At 47.6% G+C, this 19,800-nt stretch overlaps 7 protein-coding genes across 7 annotated transcripts; 5 read left to right on the top strand and 2 right to left on the bottom strand.

Annotated features, from left to right (window-relative positions):
• Positions 1 to 453: 453 nt before the first annotated feature.
• On the top strand, positions 454 to 765 carry LOC308345198 (histone H4; the record flags this gene model as incomplete). Its single annotated transcript, XM_080807149.1, has 1 exon — positions 454 to 765. One exon carries the CDS (start codon positions 454 to 456, stop codon positions 763 to 765), a length of 312 nt encoding a protein of 103 aa, XP_080663275.1.
• A 781-nt stretch (positions 766 to 1,546) lies between these two features.
• Positions 1,547 to 1,957, top strand: LOC308344588 (histone H3.1; the record flags this gene model as incomplete). The annotated part of the gene is made up of 1 exon (XM_080806270.1): positions 1,547 to 1,957. One exon carries the CDS (start codon positions 1,547 to 1,549, stop codon positions 1,955 to 1,957), a length of 411 nt encoding a protein of 136 aa, XP_080662396.1.
• A 3,190-nt stretch (positions 1,958 to 5,147) lies between these two features.
• On the top strand, positions 5,148 to 5,828 carry H1-5 (H1.5 linker histone, cluster member; the record flags this gene model as incomplete). Its single annotated transcript, XM_080806160.1, has 1 exon — positions 5,148 to 5,828. One exon carries the CDS (start codon positions 5,148 to 5,150, stop codon positions 5,826 to 5,828), a length of 681 nt encoding a protein of 226 aa, XP_080662286.1.
• A 405-nt stretch (positions 5,829 to 6,233) lies between these two features.
• LOC308344186 (histone H2A type 1-E) lies at positions 6,234 to 6,626 on the bottom strand (the record flags this gene model as incomplete). Its single annotated transcript, XM_080805680.1, has 1 exon — positions 6,234 to 6,626. The coding sequence occupies one exon, from the start codon at positions 6,624 to 6,626 to the stop codon at positions 6,234 to 6,236; it is 393 nt and encodes a 130-aa protein (XP_080661806.1).
• A 173-nt stretch (positions 6,627 to 6,799) lies between these two features.
• Positions 6,800 to 8,185, top strand: LOC308344433 (histone H2B type 1-K-like; the record flags this gene model as incomplete). The annotated part of the gene is made up of 2 exons (XM_080805975.1): positions 6,800 to 6,850; positions 7,042 to 8,185. 2 exons carry the CDS (start codon positions 6,800 to 6,802, stop codon positions 7,432 to 7,434), a joined length of 444 nt encoding a protein of 147 aa, XP_080662101.1. The 3' UTR covers positions 7,435 to 8,185.
• Positions 8,186 to 8,964: 779 nt separating this feature from the next.
• On the bottom strand, positions 8,965 to 19,171 carry LOC308344643 (histone H2B type 1-K). Its single transcript, XM_080806369.1, has 2 exons — positions 18,679 to 19,171; positions 8,965 to 9,300 (listed from the first exon to the last, which is right to left on the bottom strand). The coding sequence occupies exon 1, from the start codon at positions 19,080 to 19,082 to the stop codon at positions 18,702 to 18,704; it is 381 nt and encodes a 126-aa protein (XP_080662495.1). The 5' UTR covers positions 19,083 to 19,171; the 3' UTR covers positions 8,965 to 9,300; positions 18,679 to 18,701.
• Positions 19,172 to 19,407: 236 nt separating this feature from the next.
• Positions 19,408 to 19,800, top strand: LOC308343996 (histone H2A type 1-B; the record flags this gene model as incomplete). The annotated part of the gene is made up of 1 exon (XM_080805282.1): positions 19,408 to 19,800. One exon carries the CDS (start codon positions 19,408 to 19,410, stop codon positions 19,798 to 19,800), a length of 393 nt encoding a protein of 130 aa, XP_080661408.1.

The following is a 19,800-nucleotide window of genomic DNA, read 5'->3' as shown; positions in this document are numbered from 1 at the left end:
CTGCCCGCACCTTGAAGCGGGGACCAGGCGGCGCTAACCTAAGCAGCAGTCACCGGGGTGCTGAGGTCGCTGCACGCGACACGGCTGCGTGAACGCCCAGGGGGCTGCAGGCGCTGCGCTGAAGGGAGGCCGCTCCATGCCGGCAGCTGCAAGTCACTGCTGCGAGCAAAGCTCAGAGACAGAAAACCAGCAAGGTTCGGCCCGAAATACGACAACCCTCCCGCCCGGGACAGGCCCGAGCGCGGCGGGAACTTTCCCGGAAGCGTCGGGTTTCAGCCTAGGAGTGTAATCACCGCCCTTCGCTTCGGTCCTGAAAGCGTGGGCCGGGCTCTGGCTCGGGACCTCCCTGAGCGGATACAGCTGGCCTGCGCTGTTCCCAAACAGGTCCGACAAACGACTATGTAAGCCGCCACCCCGAGTGGTAGGTCGGTTGTGTCTACTTGCTTTGCAGTCATGTCTGGTCGCGGCAAGGGCGGGAAGGGCCTGGGCAAGGGGGGCGCCAAGCGCCACCGCAAGGTGCTGCGCGACAACATCCAGGGCATCACCAAGCCCGCCATCCGGCGGCTGGCCCGGCGCGGCGGCGTCAAGCGCATCTCCGGCCTCATCTACGAGGAGACCCGCGGGGTGCTCAAGGTGTTCCTGGAGAACGTGATCCGCGACGCCGTCACCTACACGGAGCACGCCAAGCGCAAGACGGTCACGGCCATGGACGTGGTCTACGCGCTCAAGCGCCAGGGCCGCACCCTCTACGGCTTCGGGGGCTAAAACCGATCTCACCCGCAATGTCTCATCCAAAAGGCCCTTTTCAGGGCCGCCCACGAAATCTGGTAAAGCGCTGTAGGCTCTAGAAATCCCCTTCCCAGAGCTCCTACCCGGGAACTCTATAAACTTGTGGTTTGCGGGAATTCGCTTGAGATGTAAAAGCAGAATGTGTCTCAGATTGTAACAGCGTCTGTGCCACCATATCCAGAAAGTGCCAAATTCTCCGGTGACGAGTCGACACCCCCCACCCCCGTGTCCACACTGTTCAAGACAGTCGTGCTGAAAGCCGAGCCAATGTACCATGTGTTGTCTATAAGGTCCAGCTGGCCAAGCCTTCCTGGAAGAAGCTGGGTGATTCTTAAGTTCTTTCTTTTTAAATCCTGCCAGAGAACATTGTGGCTAGAATTTCAAGTAGCGTCAAGGCCTCCCATGTTTTCCGCTGTCCCCTTTAATTTTCAGTAAACAATATGTCAATCCAGTCACAAGACCTTTTATTTAAAAGATTGGAAGGAAGGCACTTTCTGATTCTCAAGACATTTTAAGGAATTTTGATGCATCCTAGAGGCTTTTTTAAAAGTCAGACATTTTCTTTGTCCATTATCCTAGAGACCTAAGCGGGAGGCGGGAAAATGCTTCCTGTCCTTGAGAGGCTGGAACCAAGAACCAATCTCTGCGCGGGGAGGGGCAGGAGGCTCCTGTCCAATCAGGACACCGGGGGTCGCTATAAATACCGGGACGGCGGCTTCTCACTGCCGCAGCTGGAAGTTGTTACCTCTTCTTCGCCATGGCTCGCACGAAGCAGACGGCGCGCAAGTCGACCGGCGGCAAGGCCCCGCGCAAGCAGCTGGCCACCAAGGCGGCCCGCAAGAGCGCGCCGGCCACGGGCGGCGTGAAGAAGCCGCACCGCTACCGGCCCGGCACGGTGGCCCTGCGCGAGATCCGGCGCTACCAGAAGTCCACCGAGCTGCTGATCCGCAAGCTGCCGTTCCAGCGGCTGGTGCGCGAGATCGCGCAGGACTTCAAGACCGACCTGCGCTTCCAGAGCTCGGCCGTCATGGCGCTGCAGGAGGCGTGCGAGGCCTACCTCGTGGGGCTCTTCGAGGACACCAACCTCTGCGCCATCCACGCCAAGCGCGTCACCATCATGCCCAAGGACATCCAGCTGGCGCGCCGCATCCGCGGCGAGAGGGCGTAGTTTTTTTATTTTCTGATTCTCTGCCAACTTTAAACCCAAAGGCTCTTTTCAGAGCCCCTCCATTGTCCCCCAAAGGAGCTGTTAGCTTCGAAAACATGGTAGCCCCATGTGAGAGCTCGGGAATGTTTCGAGGAAGGGCTGGTGGGCTCGAGGGTTAAATTGAGAATTGGGAGACGTGGCTCTGCTCCGTGAACCTAAATGCAGGTGGGCCCTGCTGAGACTGCGCGTGGGAAAGATCGGTTTCTGGATGGTCATTTTAAAAACGACCCAGCCATTTTAGGAAGTATACCTGGGCTACAGGAAAGGACGGAAGGAAGACGCCCAAGTTGTCGGAGACTTGAGTTCAGATTCCTGTGGATTATTGTGCAAATGGCAAGTGCAACTTTTGCCAAATGCTCCCCCTGTTTTCACTTCAGAAACGTGCCCCTTACTTGCTTTCCTGTCATGTGAAGGAACAAAACCGGGATGGCCAAAAGCGGGGTTAGCTTTCCCACTCTCAATGTAATGCAATGTTTGGCAAGAGTATGCTGCTGGGCTTTGTGTATGTAGTTAACAGCAGAAAATGGGCCAACAATGACCTAGACACCGACCTGCAGGTTGTCAGTACAATGAGCTGCCCGTAGCTCTAAAAATCTAAAGTATTTGCCCACTTGTTTTAAAAACGTTCTCAGTCTGAAGATGAGTTCTCACTGTTTTTGTTTTTTGTTTGTTTTCTTCAAGTGGAGAATAACCCTGGGTATTAAATCAGATGTTTTAAAGCTGTTATGTTACAGGTTTTCACACTTAAAATTCTGGGTTTCCTAACAGAACTTGGCTGTATGTATTACTTTTCTCCAATTATTTTAAGATTTTGAAGTCTCGTGCTTTTCACATGTGAACATTATTGACTCATTTTGCTTCTTTTAATTTCAAATCCTAACTCCAGGAGTTGGCCATTTTTCTCTGGAGCTTTCTGCCATCTGGGCCTTATATTCTTTCCCCTATTTTCAGACTTGTCCTTTCAGAAATGTTCTTATCCCATCTACTGGCTCCTAAAGCTTTTTGGAGTGCCCCGGAATTGAGGGCAAAGACCCAAGGGGCCAGAACCTCTTCCTACAGATGAGTTTAGAGATCCTTTAGTGGCTCTTGGTTGTAGGGACCACCGGACGCTGCCTCTTACGAGCTTCAGATTGTTTTCTCCCCACCCCTTGCAGGATTTTCCCATCGTAATGGAGCCAAGGCCAGGTGATCTAGGTTCAAACCTCAGAGCTCCCAATTACTAGCCATATAACCATTTGCCAGGTTACTACTCATCCTTCCTCTGGGTCCCAGCCTGTGTAGCTGTAAACCAAGGCAAATGAATCAAAACCATAGAGCATTCTTTGATTAGTTCCTGGCACTTAGTGAATGCTCAAAGGTTAGCCCTTATTATAACTCTCTCCTGCCCATGAAGCATGTGGGGGAGGGGTCCCCTCCACCCCAATCTTCTGAAAGTTTTGTGGTTGAAATAGTGGGAAATGGTTGATTAAAACATTTTCCTTGTTAAGGTCTTTTATTAGTTCTCGATTTGCGTTGTTCTGAAAGACGGACACTTGTAGCGATATGCATATATGGAGGAGTCCAAAACAGCAAAATGGCCAAATAGCAAATGTTTGGGGCTTTGCCGGCCAAATATGGTCTCTCTCTCTTTTCCCTAACACAATTAATAAAATATAAAAACCACTCTTGGTTTTTATGTGGCTTGAGAGCCACACAAAACAGGACACTGTCCAGATATGGCCGTAGTTGGCTACACTTGCAACTCCAGGAGCTCCTTGGAGAGAAATATGCTCGCGACTTTAAACTTCCCACTGGGAAGAACACCGTGAGTGTTGACTACAGTACAGATTCGAATCATTAGACCTCCCTTATCATCCAGACCCCATCAGAATCCAGGCCATGTCACAAAATCCCATCTGTTCCCCACTCCACCCTCCCCACAAAGAAATAGCAGCTTAACCACCCTCCATTCCAACCTCATGGTCATCGCGTCAGTTCTCCTGGATGTTAATGTATTTCTGAATTCTCTGGGCCCTCTCTGACTTGCAGGCCCTCAGTCCCTAATCTGCTTTCCTCAGGAGTCCGTAGCCGCCCGTATCTCTGAAGTACAGGTCTCTTCTGGCAAACACACTAATGCCCGCATTACAGAAGAGGGTGTTTCTGACGGCACTTTTTTATATGTTGGTGGGGATAAGGAGTTTGAATTGGGGAGTGGGGAAGAGCACCTGGGAAATCCGGCAGAGTCCCATGTCATGGAAACAGCGCGTGCGTTCGAGGACCGCTGGAAACCCTGGAGGACGGGCAGCAGGTCTGGGTTGTTCCTAGAGCACATTATCTGTGAAAGCAGCTTTCCCATTTAGTATAATGGATTTGCCTGTTACTAAAGGAGAAAGCATCTCAATCAAAAACGGATCAAATTCAAGTTTGAGTTTGAATCCAGACCTTTGGATCCTCAAGCCAGAGCGATTCCTCCCACTTGAGCTGCAAAGCAGGCGTCATTCTGGTTACTGAACTTTCCCAAACTGCAAAAGACACTGAAGACGTTCGCGCGAGCAGACTCCTAGGAGACAGAACTGGTTTGGGAAGGAAGATCTATGTGGTTAATTTGGGGCGGTAGGCAGTCTACGGCCCCCTGCCTCTGTGCTACTTGCTACAGTTCAAAACAATGTTTATGCCCAAACCCAGGGAACTGTGTCTTTCCTCTTGCAAAAGTCCAAAGCAGAAGCCAGGGACAAAGCATTTTTAAAAACGTCCTCCTGATGCTTAGCGGAAAGTCATTGCAACTTCCAGAGAACTAGCACGATGCCCTAAAGCCAGGGGATTCCTGGGACGAGCCGAAAAGAGTTTTTAAAAATATCTTTCCTCTGTTGCACACGATTCATGAAAACACAAACCCGTGTGTGAACGTGGAGACTGCTGTCTTCCATGAGAGCTTCAAAGCGCCCGATTCTGTATGATTATTTTCAGCATTTAATCAGATTTAGGGGGCGAACAAACACACTTTGGGAGTCCAACCGCGAAGGGCGGCTGCCTGAGGGCAGTGGATTGGACGCTCCACCAATCACAGAGCAGCCCCGGCTTATATAAGCCCCTGGCCGGAGTCAGGCGGCATCGCCAGACTTGCGCCTTGGGTTTTTGGTCTCTCTCTTCGCAGCAGTTTCTGCTCCCGGCCATGTCGGAAACCGCTCCCGCTGAGACGGCGGCCCCGGCGCCGGTGGAGAAGTCGCCCGCCAAAAAGAAGGCCACCAAGAAGGCGGCGGGCGGCGGCGCTGCGAAGCGCAAAGCCACTGGCCCGCCGGTGTCCGAGCTCATCACCAAGGCCGTCGCCGCGTCCAAGGAGCGCAACGGCCTCTCCCTGGCGGCGCTCAAGAAGGCGCTGGCGGCCGCCGGCTACGACGTGGAGAAGAACAACAGCCGCATCAAGCTGGGCCTCAAGAGCCTGGTGAGCAAGGGCACCCTGGTGCAGACCAAGGGCACCGGCGCCTCGGGCTCCTTCAAGCTCAACAAGAAGGCGGCCTCCGGCGAGGCCAAGCCCAAGGCCAGGAAGCCGGGCGCGGCAAAAGCCAAGAAGCCCTCCGGGACCACCCCTAAGAAGCCCAAGAAGGCTGCAGGGGCGAAGAAGGCGGTGAAGAAGACGCCTAAGAAAGCCAAGAAGCCCGCGGCTGCCGGTGTCAAGAAGGTGGCCAAGAGCCCCAAGAAAGCCAAGGCAGCTGCAAAGCCCAAAAAAGCGGCCAAGAGCCCCGCTAAGCCCAAGGCAGTGAAGCCGAAAGCAGCCAAACCCAAAGCCGCGAAGCCCAAGGCAGCGAAGCCGAAAGCTGCCAAGGCGAAGAAGGCGGCTCCGAAAAAGAAATAGGAAGTTGGCCTTCCAAAAGGCGACGAAACCCCAAAGGCTCTTTTCAGAGCCACCCAAAGTTCTCGGAAAACAGCTGTACGCAGTAGGGGTTGTTGCAAAAGAAAAATAAAAGAACCTCAAAAGTACCATACCAAATCCCGCGGACCCGTGAGCAGCTATGCTATTTGAAAGAGCTTTGAAAAAGCCCGCTACAATACAATACCCATTGGCCCAGTGGTCCCGGTTGGCCACTGGGTTGGTTGGTACCAAGTATTTCTCGACTGATTGTTGGAGACGGTCAACCACCGTCTTGCCAAGGGGCAGACTGGGAGACGGGAGACTTTCCGATAAACTGCAGCAACAGCTCCTCTCCAGAAATAGTGAGTGGCTCTGAAAAGAGCCTTTGGTCTCAGAGACTTTCAGACCTTACTTTCCCTTGGCCTTGTGGTGGCTCTCGGTCTTCTTGGGCAGCAGCACGGCCTGGATGTTGGGCAGCACGCCGCCCTGCGCGATGGTGACGCGGCCCAGCAGCTTGTTGAGCTCCTCGTCGTTGCGGATGGCCAGCTGCAGGTGGCGCGGGATGATGCGCGTCTTCTTGTTGTCGCGCGCCGCGTTGCCCGCCAGCTCCAGGATCTCGGCCGTCAGGTACTCGAGCACGGCCGCCAGGTACACCGGCGCGCCGGCCCCGACCCGCTCCGCGTAGTTGCCCTTGCGCAGCAGCCGGTGCACGCGGCCCACCGGGAACTGCAGACCCGCCCGCGACGAGCGCGTCTTGGCCTTGGCGCGCGCCTTGCCGCCCTGCTTCCCGCGACCCGACATAATACCAGGAAATTACCAGTGACTAGGCTGAGTAGAGTAGGAGAAAGCTTCCTCTCTTATAGTTCTCACTGGGCGCCAAAATAAAACTGTGCCATTGGATAAAATTACAGTTACAATTAAACCAATGGAGTCCTGGTTTCCAAAGCCTCTTGCTTTGATTGGATAGCTACAGGATGCCACTCAGCATTTACTACAAATCACTGGATTTGTTTCATCACCTCCGCGTAAGGAGCTGAGTAAAGATGATAGGTAGCGCCTGTTTTTTCTTTAGTCTTTGGGCTTTTGGTGTTGGGGAGGGCGTAGAGGGGTGTTAGTTACTGTCCACTCTGCTAAAGCCGGTCAGGTCTAAGAAGCTGTGAGTAAGGAGGACACTTAGAGCCTCACACTCACTGCGTTATTTTCAAGCCTTCAACAGTTGTTTCTGGCGGTACCCGAGCCCGCCAAGCCGGCGCCGGCCCCGAAGAAGGGCTCCAAGAAGGCGGTGACCAAGGCGCAGAAGAAGGACGGCAAGAAGCGCAAACGCAGCCGCAAGGAGAGCTACTCGGTGTACGTGTACAAGGTGCTGAAGCAGGTGCACCCCGACACGGGCATCTCGTCCAAGGCCATGGGCATCATGAACTCGTTCGTCAACGACATCTTCGAGCGCATCGCGGGCGAGGCGTCCCGCCTGGCGCACTACAACAAGCGCTCGACCATCACGTCCAGGGAGATCCAGACGGCCGTGCGCCTGCTGCTGCCCGGGGAGCTGGCCAAGCACGCCGTGTCCGAGGGCACCAAGGCCGTCACCAAGTACACCAGCGCCAAGTGAGCCTGCCAGCTGCAAAGGCTTTTTTTTTTTTTTTTTTAAATTCCGACCGAGAGGCAAAAGCAAATTTTCGTCTGAAGGCTTTTGTACACCCTTCATTTGTGAAAGGTACTTTCTGGTCTTGTGTGTTTTCAGTAAGGTATTTTTTTCTTTTCTTTTCTCTTTTTAATATTACAAACATCAAGCTCTCAAAAGAAATTTATTGTGCAGGGACGCCTGGGTCACTCACTTGGCTAAGTGTCTGCCTTTGGCTCAGGTCATGATCCCAAGGTCCTGGGGTCAGACTCCCTGCTCAGTGGGGAGTCTGCAAAACACTCCTCTCCATCTGACCCTCTCCCCCTGCTTGTGTTCTGTCTCAAAATACTTTAAAAAAATTGTTTTATTGTGCATATTTCATTTACCATCCAAATTCTAACTTTAAGAACCACCCATTGAGTTAATCAGTGAGAAAACTAAAAATTAAGGTGAAAAAGAAAAATATCTCTCAACTTGCATTGAAAATCTTATTGGCAGGGCTTCCATTTATCTCCCTTTAGGTCATTCCAGCATTTTTCAGTCACCACCCTCCTTCCCAGTAGAATGCTCCGTGAGTCATATAAATTGATTTAAAGGAATCTTCCCAAGTCACATTTCCTTTCAGTTACTCCTTAACATCCGTGGAAGGTATGTAACTGGTTGCTCCCTCACTCTAGGACTACATTTGCACAAAACAATGTCATAGTGTTGCGGTAAAGACGGAGAAAGAGGAAAATGAGAACCTAAATTAATCGTCTCTTTTCAGCAGTTATGGACACGGACTGCTATTCCAGGCTCTGCATCTCTGGTTGAATTTTCCTACTGTTACTTCTTGTGCATGTGTCCTGGGTAAACCAAGATCCTCTGCTCTCCACCGCCTCTTTCCTAGTGAAGTTCCACAAAGATGGAAATCGATCCTGTTTCACGTTCATCACTCACCCTCTCATGTCCCCATGTGGCATTTCTGTTCACTGTGACTTTCATATGGTCAAGTCCAATTTTTTGTCAACATAAGTATTATGAAAAATAACTGGGGCGCCTGGGTGGCTCAGTGGGTTAAAGCCTCTGCCTTGGGCTCAGGTCATGGTCCCAGAGTCCTGGGATCAAGCCCCGCATCGGGCTCTCTGCTCAGTGGGAAGCCTGCTTCCTCCTCTCTCTCTGCCTGCCTCTCTGCCTACTTGTGATCTGTCAAATAAACAAATCCTTAAAAAAAAAAAAGAAAAATAGCTATATTTTTCAAAATTTAAAAAATGTAGGGAAGGAAGTGGCATGGTTTTACATTTTGTAAGTATCTTTAATATCTGGTTTAATAGAAGACAGCTGGATTCTTGCACAGTATTTGTTTCTGCTTTCAACCAATTGCTATATAACTGTCAAGTGAAAAGCAGTGCAAAAATTAAGTAAGTTTCAGGATTTTTACACAAATACAGTTAGCCTCACAGTCCCACCAAAAGGGTCTCAGAAAGAGGCTTGGGTCCCCAGATCATATTTTGAGAATTATTAACTTTTGGACAAAAAGAAAGCAAACATTTATTTATTTACTTAGTAACCATAGTGTTGTGGGTATGTCTGGGGACGCCTTTGGCAGAAGCTGATACACAGGATCATTTGAGAATTCCTTACAAATCATTTTGTGTTCCCAATGGTGACTGTCATTAAAATGAAATTTACTCTCCTGAAATGAAGTTTCAGTGAACCAGAGAGAACCAGTGAGTTTCTCAGGAAGCTCTTTGAGGCTTGATCTGTAATGTTGCTGGAGGTGGATCTTTCCTGTGTACACACAGAACTCCCAGAGAACCAGGACAGATGCTTGCTCTGGATGTGATGCTGACCTCAGAAAGACAGGTGCAAGACCTGGGGAGAGAGGAGTCATGAGACACACAGCGTAGAGGTCTGATTCAGCCCATCCCAGGACTGGTTTCAATTGATTAGCATCATCAATTCTGCCAGTTTACATGCTGAATCCATTCCAAGTGACAGCTAAATGGTTCTGTTTGTTTCATTTTAATTCTCGCATTAGCACTGCTTAAACATGCTTTCTTTCATGCTTCTGGTGCACACACACCCCCCCTTTTTATATTACTGTTACTGTGAGTCCAGACATCTGAGATCGTCCTTACTTTCAGTCAGTATGATGTCTTGGACCCATTAATTCAAAACTTGTAATGAACCCCTCTTCAACGACTTTTGGTTCTTGAATAGAGACCACAATCTCCATCTAGGGTTTCTGAGAGGGAGTTCTTAGAGCACTGTGCACCTGCCCGACTCAGGGAACCTCGAGACCACTTAACAGGAGGTAGTGTTTCCAAAGGCTAAGTGCATCCTTTCCCCCTGAAAGTCCTTTATCTGGGCCCAGAGCTGTTTTTTTGTTTGTTTGTTTGTTTTTAATCTAACTCACTTTTCTGCCTGAAGCTAATAACATTATTCTTCTCTGCCAACAAAAGACACTAGCTTCTTAATGTTAATATACTAGATTTGTCCAATCTAAATAACATGTCTTTTTTTTTTTTAATTTTTATTTGACAGACAGAAATCACAAGTAGGCAGAGAGGCAGGCAGAGGGGTGGGAACAGGCTCCCTGATGAGCAGAGAGCCCAATGCAGGGCTTGATCCCAGGACCCTGGCCTGAGCAGAAGGCAGAGGCCTTAACCCACTGAGCCACCCACTGAGCCACCCAGGTGCCCCTAAATAACATGTCTTTAAAAACAGTACAATTAAAAAATTCAGAAAGCACACAATGGACTCTTATCTATATATATATAGATACACACACACACACACACATATATATATCTCCAGATATATAATACCTTAATAATTTTTACATTCCACTTTGAGCTTTTGGAAGAATTATATATAGGCCACAGAATAGAGTTAAGGATGCTGTTAGCATGTATGGTTCCCAATGGTTCTCCCAGTCATGATCATCTGTATACCACTTATTTGAAAAGAATATGGAATTTTAATTTTTCTAACACTCTTACTCCAAGAGGTACCAAAAAATAGAAGGTCATATGGACTGCCCAGTTTCTGATTATTCCATCATTTCCATTAAATACAATATAAATAAAAATATAACATATAAAATGTATTATGTATATAATTATTTTAAGGTATGTATGTATTAATGTATGCATATAGTGTATTTGGACACATACAATATATAGCTGAAATCTCAAAGGCTTAGGATCTATCCGTACTCTCCATCTCAGGGCTGGTCTATAACCAGGAGCATGAAATAACCAGAAACTGGAGAGCCAATGCCGTTGAATTTTTAACTCCCCCGGGAGTAAAAGTATTGGAAATATTAAAATAGAATATATTTTACTGTAACTGTGTATAAATAACACATATTTTATATGTATATATAAGATACATATTATATACACATATCATTTATACACACACTCATTTTATGATATAGTTTATTTAAATTGCAAGCAGTGTCAAGTTTCAGTTACTTGGAAATAAATGTAAATAACTGTATTTGGCCTAATACAAATACATTAATACTTACAGCATACCTTAATGTTCTGTTAGTTCATTTTCAAGGTATGAATTTAAAATATTGGGGGGGGGAAGTAAATTAAGATAAAGCTACAGTGCAACCAAATTAATATCAAGAATTCTTTTTTAAAAATCCGGTGTTACATTTATAAAATATTACCCCTCAAATTTGAGTGGAAGAATTTTATATAGTTCTGTATTCTGAAAACACTTTCAAAGGGACCAACCAGCAAAAACTGCTAGAATGTTTGGGTTCTAAACTATTTTAGGGGTAACTCCATATTCACATCCCATGTACATATTTCTAATATTAATTGGGGTGTAATTCATAGTTGTCTTTTTCTTAGACAAGTGCAGGGACTTTAGAAAGTTATCATTACTGAACATTTTTATGCAACACCTTATTATTTGCATGAATAGTCCATACCTATATTCTCACTTTTATATTCTGCATCATTTTCACAACTAAAGCTGCTATGATGTAAAAAGTCATATATTTTTTTAAAATAAAACACACCCCGCAAAAACCTTCATTTATCAGTGGATTATTTTTCTTCATTCTTTTTCATTCTAAGCATCTGAGGAAATCCTCCGGGAATTATTTTGTCTCTATGTTTTGTTATAACAATACATTAAAATTATTCTTTTTCTTTTTAGGATTTTATTAATTTGAGCGAGCACAAAAGGGGGAGGGGCGGAGGGAGAGGGAGAAGCAGGCCCCTCCCCCCATAGCTGCATCACACAGCATGTAGCTTCTTCAGATTGGCTTCTGTCATTTAGTCATATCATGGCTTGAGAGCTCATTTCTTCTTCGCGCTGAACAGAATTCCATTGTCTGGATGGACCATAGTTTATTTCTCCAGTGATTTCTCCGTTCACCCACTGAAGGACATCCGAGTGCAAATTTTGTGTGTGCATAAATTCTCAACTCCTTCGGGTAAATACCAGAGAACGTGCTTGCAGGATTGTGTGGGAAGAGCAGGTGTGGTGTTCTAAGAATTGGCCAAACTCCTTCGAAGGCGGAAGGCGCGTTCCCAGTCTGCGTTCCCACCAGCAGGGAGCCTCGGCTCATTTTGTTCTGCGTCCTCGCCAGCACCTTTATAACCGGTGTCTCTTTGCCTTTTGATTTACGTTCTTTATAGTGATGGCAGCCGCTCCCGTGATTTGAGTGTTACGTATTTCTTTCGCGAGAAGTTTACTCTAGTTTTTCAAATAATTTTTTAAAAAGCTTTGGAAGGTTTCACAGATTTTCCATAAATCTGTTACTGTTTTGACTTTCTATCAGTTTCATAGGCTTTAAACTTTACTTTCTTCTCTTTTAAATGCCTTTATGCAAAATTCACTGTGCACGGTAGGAAAAATTTCCTCGGCTTTCGGATTTAGCAGTAATCCTCCTTGCAACAGTGAGAGTTCAGAGAGAAGACTTTTGATTTTGTGGAAATGTGTTTGGTAGACCAAGAAAGTTAAGCCACAGCACAGAGAGACCTCTTACGGCAGAAAAGTAAATCACGGACAAAATCCTAAACGCTGGAAGGAAACTTAAAGGTCATCTTGCTAAACCCTGCTCTTACTTACAGTTGAGGAATTGGAAACTAGAGAGGTTGTGTTGCTTGAGCCCTGAGTGCTGGTGTCTAGGTCAAAGAATTTGCCCATTCTGTTCCATCTCCCTTAGAACACAGCACACTAGGGGGCGCCTGGGGGCTCAGTCGGTGAAGCGTCTGCCTTCGGCTCAGGTCATGATCCCAGGGTCCTGGGACGGAGCCCCACATCCGGCTCCCTGCTCAGTGGGGAGCCTGCTTCTCCCTATCACTCTGCCTGCTTGTGCTCTGTCTCTCTCTCTCTGTAAGTAAATAAAATGTTAAAAAGAAAAAAGAATATGGCACACGAGATCATGACGCATGAATCAGACAGATCGTGTATAAAGCTCCTTCAGTGGTCCTGTGTTGGGATATCTGTCCTTTAGGACAATGACCGTGTTTTCTTTGCACGGCCTCTTTCCCCAAGGACACACTCAATGATAGCTGACCTCCTTTTTCCATCTTCACCCCCTGCCCCCCAAAGACACATTTATTTTCACTTTTTCCTTCTAGGCTGGTACCACATCTCAGAAAAAAAAAAAAAAAAAAAAAAAGGACAGGAAAACAGCAAGTGAAAACCGAGGTTTGGGGATAGCTTGTCCCAGGACAAGCAGGTGCAGTGGCCTTTGTCTTGTCTAGAGCATGTGTTCTCCTCTCGAACTACTGAAGTTCCAGAAAGGGGAGTTTTGCAACATCGCTGACTGATTTTAGGGAGAGGGCACCTGTCCGTGTGTCAGGTGGGGGCTGGAGACCAGGGGAGGGAGATGGGAGGCGAGTGCGATGAGCTCACTGTCGCAAAGGCCTCCCCAGGAGGTGGCTGCAGGGAGTTCACTCCTTCTTTTGGATCGCCAGGCCTCTGTGTCGTATTTGGAGGACAGTTGAGTTCCCATATGTTAAGGTCTAAGGTGCATCTAGCCAGTGTCACAGTGGATCCCACAGAGGCGGACCCGCCACTTGTATTCCAGTGTCATGCTGTGCTTTGCTGATCACTGGGCTCAAGCTGAATGTAAATCTCATGGCTGCTGCCCAAGGTCAAAGCCAGCGGACTTGTGTACCCGCAGACGCAGAGCCGGTCGGAGAGTCGGCCACTGGAGAGGACTGCTGAGTGAGAGACACTTTGGCTTTCAAAGCTATCCACCTTGTCTCCGCATTAGGGTCCCCTACTTGTTCACATGTCCCCAGATAAGCTGCTGGGAAGACAAGGAGTTGGGACTGCTCCACGATTCACAGGGTTGGCTTACCCAGGGTTGGTGCCTCGAAACGGGCATTTCAGCATCGCAGACTATACCTGGGGACATTCCGGCATTCCTGGAAGCCTCCCGGTGGCGCCCACTGTCGACGTTCCCATTCTGTGGCTTCTGCAATGAAAGTAACCAGTATCTGTCTCCTCACAGAACAATAGTGGCCCTTAGGGAGCATTCTAGAAACCAGGCAGACTGTTCTTAGGCTGTCTCAGGGCTTGGGGGAAGGTGCACCACTGACAATTAGGAAAAGACCAGGAATGTTAGATGTCCCATGAAGAACTGAGTTGGGTTATGCATGACTTCCAACCATCCCATAGCAAATTGAAGGTGAAAAACCTGTTAATCAATCCTAGAACCTGACTCCTTTCACAAAGAAGCACAAGGTCTTTGCACATGTGTGTGTGTGTGTGTGTGTGTGTAGTTCAATAGGCACTGAAATTTCCAAGAATGCATCATTTTATAAATTAAGTTGTATTTTGTCCTTCTCACATGTCCCCCAAGAATTACTATTTTCAAAAAAAAAAAAAAAAAAAGCCACATCACTGTGAGTGAGTCCCTTGGTGTTTGATCATCTGAGTTGATCGACAAGGTCCTTGTTTCCTTCAGGATGATTCTACCTACAGGTTCTGTGATGCCTGGTTCTGTGTGGGTGTCAACTTGACCGGGCTGTGTGTTACCCAGATATTTGGTCAAGCATCATTGTGGGTGTTTCTGTGAGGGGGGTTTTCGGATGAGAGTAAAACATGTAAATTGTTAGGCTTGATTTGTAAAGCAGATTATTCTCCCTAATGTGGGTGGGCCTTGTTCAATCAGTTGAAGTCAGGAATGGAATGCAAAGGCTGTCCTTCCCCTGAGTACGAATTCCTGGTGTCTGGCTGCTTTGGAACTGGGATACTGGCTTTTTCCTGCCTTTGGACTCAGACTGAGACATGGACCCTGCCTGGGTCTCAAAGCTGCTGGTGGCCTCGGGACTGGAACTTTGCCATTGGCTCCCCTGGGTCCCCAGCGCGCCGACTCAGCCTGCATATCTCGAGCCTTGTCGGCCTCCGTAATCGCATGAACCAGTTCCTAATAAGAAATCTTTTCACACCTATATGCACATCCATCCTGTTGTTTTTATTTCTCACTAACACAAGTACAAATACCCAGCTTCTAATTTATGTTTTTTGGTTTGGGGCCCACACATTTGTATGTTGACAGTATCTCCTTTATTGTTAAAACAACTGTCTCTTATTTTGTTTTTATGTAATGCTTATGGTGTTTCATGATTTTGGAGAATTATGCATGCATTTAGGTATTCTTACCAAAGAATTTAACTTCAGCCTAGGGAAGGGGCCGTTAAAAATATTAGATGTGAGAGGGGAGCCTTGGGGATGACAGCTATGGGAACCACTGCTTTTCATAAATGAACCCCAGGAATGTAACCTGTTTATTTAGCTACAAAAGCACAGACATCACAGTGATGTCCGGAAACACAGTCACGAACCCCTCTGCCACTGTCACCAGTGGCAACAGGCCCTGTGCCTGCTGTTTTCCCCAAATTAATATCCTTGAGACTCCAGTGTTTTCTTACAGCTTTTCATAATTTCTCCATCAAAAAGACTTGCTTATTTTTTATGTAAATGCAGACCTTTGGCTGAGGGACTGATTTTATTCTTCCTTCTATCAGTGGGAACTCTAGTGCACCTGCAGGGGGCGGGGTCTTTGTCCTTCTAGTCACACTGACCCCAGCAATACTTACATGTGTGTCCAACTCTGTAGGAGTTGCAAGAAACTTTTTATCCTCATTCAAGTCTGGATAAAAATGTCCTTGTGCGTTTTGTGAATTGGTTTTGTTTTTTAATACCACACATCTGCTTTACTCTTGAAACCTCCCAAGAGGCTGATTTGGTGACAACACCAGAAAAGGCAAGCCTCTGAAATCAAAGTTGAAAGGTATCAGAAAATGGATAAACCAGTCATCTGCAGAAAAAATACACATTTGAGATTGTTTGGACAGTTATGGATAACGAGATGCAGGCATCTCCCACATGTAGGAACCTAAAATGTAACAAAGTTAAGTTGTGGTCAAATGAACTTAATGTGCCTGATCCAGTGTCCTGACTAAGGATGACAAACTGCATAGAATCTATAAAGGAGTGGAAAAAGAGTTAAGCTTTGTCAGTACATTTTGTCCAACCTCTGTGGAAGGGAGTTTTCAATGAAGAAAACATGAATTTTCTCTAAGCTGGACAAAGGCCAGTTTCAGGTCACATAACTTGGGAAAAAAGTCTCTCCTTTAGGATAGGACTCTCCCATCTATTTTAATGTTCCAATCTGTTCTTTTGTGTTCTAAGAATTGTTCTTTAGGGGGCAAAATGGCAAAGAATATTATCAGGGGCAAATCATGTGAATTATCGAAGCCACCAGCTGTTCCAATATAAAGTAGTAAAGTGACATCCAGGGCTGGCTGAGCTCAAGTCCATTTCCCAAGATGGATCAGCAATGATACAAATTAATCAAGATACCTTGAACAGCAGACGGTTAGATGCCCGGATCACCAAGGCAGAAATAACCCATACAACCTGGCTTTGAGTTCTTTTTTTATTTTTCTCTCCTTTTAGGAAATTTAGGTTTCTAAATACTGGACTGTAATGGACCTGCTATGTGAACCTTTCACAGAAGGGCCACAAATCCCCTCTGCTTCCTCCTGTCCATTCTGCAGAGTTCAGCCACCCCCTCCCCATAGTCTTCTAGATATTCCTGCTGACAACTGCAAGTCATTCAAAGCACACCTGTCTATACCTATACCTCTATCTGTACCTGTATGTGTATCTGTAATGTCCACTAATGGATTAATGGACAGGATCAAAGGCTTCTGTGCTCTGAAAAGTAGTGATTAAAAGAACCCAATATATGGTGAATTTACCATCATCAACTACCTTGATGAGATGATAGAAAGAGAGAAGATACATTAATTTAAAAAGTGTAATTTCTTTTCTAACAGAATTGAGGGAGGAATATACACATGTACACTTACATGAATACATGAAACACGTACGAAATACACACACTCACACGTGTACCTCCTTATGCACAGTCCGGTCAGAAAGCTGCCACAAAGATTTTGAAAGCCTGAGTAGACAGAAAGTTTACAAGAGCTGGAGGAAGTGGGTTAATCGTAACCCAAATCTTGAGTTTTCTAAATTCATGGGCCTTTTTAATGACCTGTCAGCCTTCCTTTTCTCCCATTCTCTAACGGAAAGTAATTCTATCTGCAGAAACACCATAAGGTTTGGAATTCTCCTTTATAGAATTTCCTTTATGACGAAGTAGATGATGCTTGGAACTTGTTTTGATGCAAGGATACTTTGCCTAGGATAGTTTTCAGTACCGCACTCAACACGTAAAGAGAACATACGTAACATACATCTTACCTATAAAACAAATTATATCAAACACTCACGATGGAACATCTAGCAATAAATCTAGAAAGTTGGCCACAACTTGTATTTACCTCTGTTCTTGTCTACATCCTCTTGCTGTGACTGTCACTGCCGTGTTCACTTCTTGATTTTTTAAAAACTCATTCATGAAGCTCTTAAAAAGGTTTTTGAATCATACACTTGCATGTGCTTCTCTGTATGCTTAAATAATAATTTATTTTTGAGCTTTTTAAAGTGGTATCATATATGAACCTTCTGAGATTTGGGTTTCTGAAATTCAACCAAGTATTACTATGTATTTACTCATTTCCCGCCCTCACTATATGGACTCCTATTGGGTGACTGTATCTCAGTAAATTTGTTGATTCTCTCGGGGGTGAATATGCGGTTGCTTCTCCTATTTTGCCATTAAGGATAGAACTGTGTGTCTCCTGTGTCTCCTGTTCTAAGCGATCGGAATAGTCTCATGCCAATTCCTGGGCTCCGTTATTGGATAAAGGATATTATCAAAAAACTTCAGCAAATACAATTCAGTGAAGTGTTTCCACCCCCAGGCCCCAACCCCCCATTTCCTAGCAAAAAACAAAGTTTTTTTAAATGTGCCATTCCCCAGGGCTTACACTGGAGGGAGAGATTTTGACCTCCGGAATCGGGGGCAAAGGCACAGGGCTTCCGCGACCCTTCTAGGTTTCTTTTTAAACCTCTTCCAACAGCCACACGGAATGCAAGTGACACAGAACGAAGATACGGAGTGGATTCTGACCCGGAAGGTAGGAATCGGAGCCCAGTCCTTCCCAGGAGAGGAGTTTCACGGAGAAACGAGGCTGCGTGCAAGGACCCGGTCAGGACAGACGCGCAGTCCCGGGGGCTGGGGGCGGGGGGGTGGGGGGCCGGTGCGGTAGGGGGGACGGACTTCAAACTGCCCGCGCGGGGTCTGCCTTAGCTCTCACACCAACGAGCCCTCGGATTGCTCAGTCGGGATCTTGCTTCCATTTTATTTTCTGTTGCCTTTCTCAGTGTGGGGCAAATACAAGCTCCAGGAGCAGAGCCCGCAGCACCCTCAAAATAACATAAGTGAATAAAAAACGACTTGTGCGTCTTTTAGCGGGTGCCGGGTGCTCCGTCGGTAAGGTACACCTGAGAATTAAGGACAGAGCGCTCGAGGCCTTACTAATAAAACCTTTTGCCAGGTGCAGATTTTCAAAGGTGACCACGTGTTGCTTTGGAGACAAAGAATATTTTATTTTACCCGATTTGTCTGATAATGACCGTATCCTTCCTGACCGAAATCCGTTTAAATAGGTCTCGGGTGCTGCCTCAGTTTCCCATACATCCTACTAATTTCTCGAGAGGTGAAAACATGGAATTCAGACACTGTTTCTTTGCAGGAAATAAACACCCACAGTGAATGAGTGCCAGGTCCCTTTAGAACGCTGAGTGGCTCTGAAAAGAGCCTTTGGGGTGTGTGCCGAGCCTTACCGATTGCTCTGCAGCCGGCGGGCTCACTTGGCGCTGGTGTATTTGGTGACGGCCTTGGTGCCCTCGGACACGGCGTGCTTGGCCAGCTCCCCGGGCAGCAGCAGGCGCACGGCCGTCTGGATCTCCCTGGACGTGATGGTCGAGCGCTTGTTGTAGTGCGCCAGGCGGGACGCCTCGCCCGCGATGCGCTCGAAGATGTCGTTGACGAACGAGTTCATGATGCCCATGGCCTTGGACGAGATGCCCGTGTCGGGGTGCACCTGCTTCAGCACCTTGTACACGTACACCGAGTAGCTCTCCTTGCGGCTGCGTTTGCGCTTCTTGCCGTCCTTCTTCTGCGCCTTGGTCACCGCCTTCTTGGAGCCCTTCTTCGGGGCCGGCGCCGACTTGGCTGGCTCGGGCATGGCGGAAAGTAACCGTTGAAGGACCGGAAAATAACAGGAAGAATGAGTATGAGGCTGTGCGGGTCCTCTTTATCCACAGCTTCTTAAACAAAGGAGGCAGTGAGTCAAATCCTGTATCTAATTGGCGAATTCGGCAAACGTCACGAATTTATTTTGTTCAATCAAAAGAAGTGTATTTGAAAACCAGGATTCCATTGGTTTAAGTGAAACTGTAATTTCAGCCAATGGCACAGCTTTATTTTTGTGCCCAATAGAGACTATAAGTAGGGTAGCTCCGGCTGACTCAACTCTGACCCTACTCAGTTTTGTGCTTTTTATCTCCATAATGTCGGGTCGCGGGAAGCAGGGCGGCAAGGCGCGCGCCAAGGCCAAGACGCGCTCGTCGCGGGCGGGTCTGCAGTTCCCGGTGGGCCGCGTGCACCGGCTGCTGCGCAAGGGCAACTACTCGGAGCGGGTCGGGGCCGGCGCGCCGGTGTACCTGGCGGCCGTGCTCGAGTACCTGACGGCCGAGATCCTGGAGCTGGCGGGCAACGCGGCGCGCGACAACAAGAAGACGCGCATCATCCCGCGCCACCTGCAGCTGGCCATCCGCAACGACGAGGAGCTCAACAAGCTGCTGGGCCGCGTCACCATCGCGCAGGGCGGCGTGCTGCCCAACATCCAGGCCGTGCTGCTGCCCAAGAAGACCGAGAGCCACCACAAGGCCAAGGGCAAGTAG

Source organism: Martes martes (genome assembly GCF_963455335.1).
Source record: "Martes martes genome assembly, chromosome: 6".
In the NCBI taxonomy this organism is placed as follows: Eukaryota; Metazoa; Chordata; class Mammalia; order Carnivora; family Mustelidae; genus Martes; species Martes martes.
This window is presented reverse-complemented; position numbering and strand designations above follow the sequence as displayed.

What these genes read in the sequence shown, in the direction of transcription:
- LOC308344643 (XM_080806369.1), bottom strand. Translation starts at nt 19,082, where the DNA reads ATGCCCGAGCCAGCCAAGTCGGCGCCGGCCCCGAAGAAGGGCTCCAAG.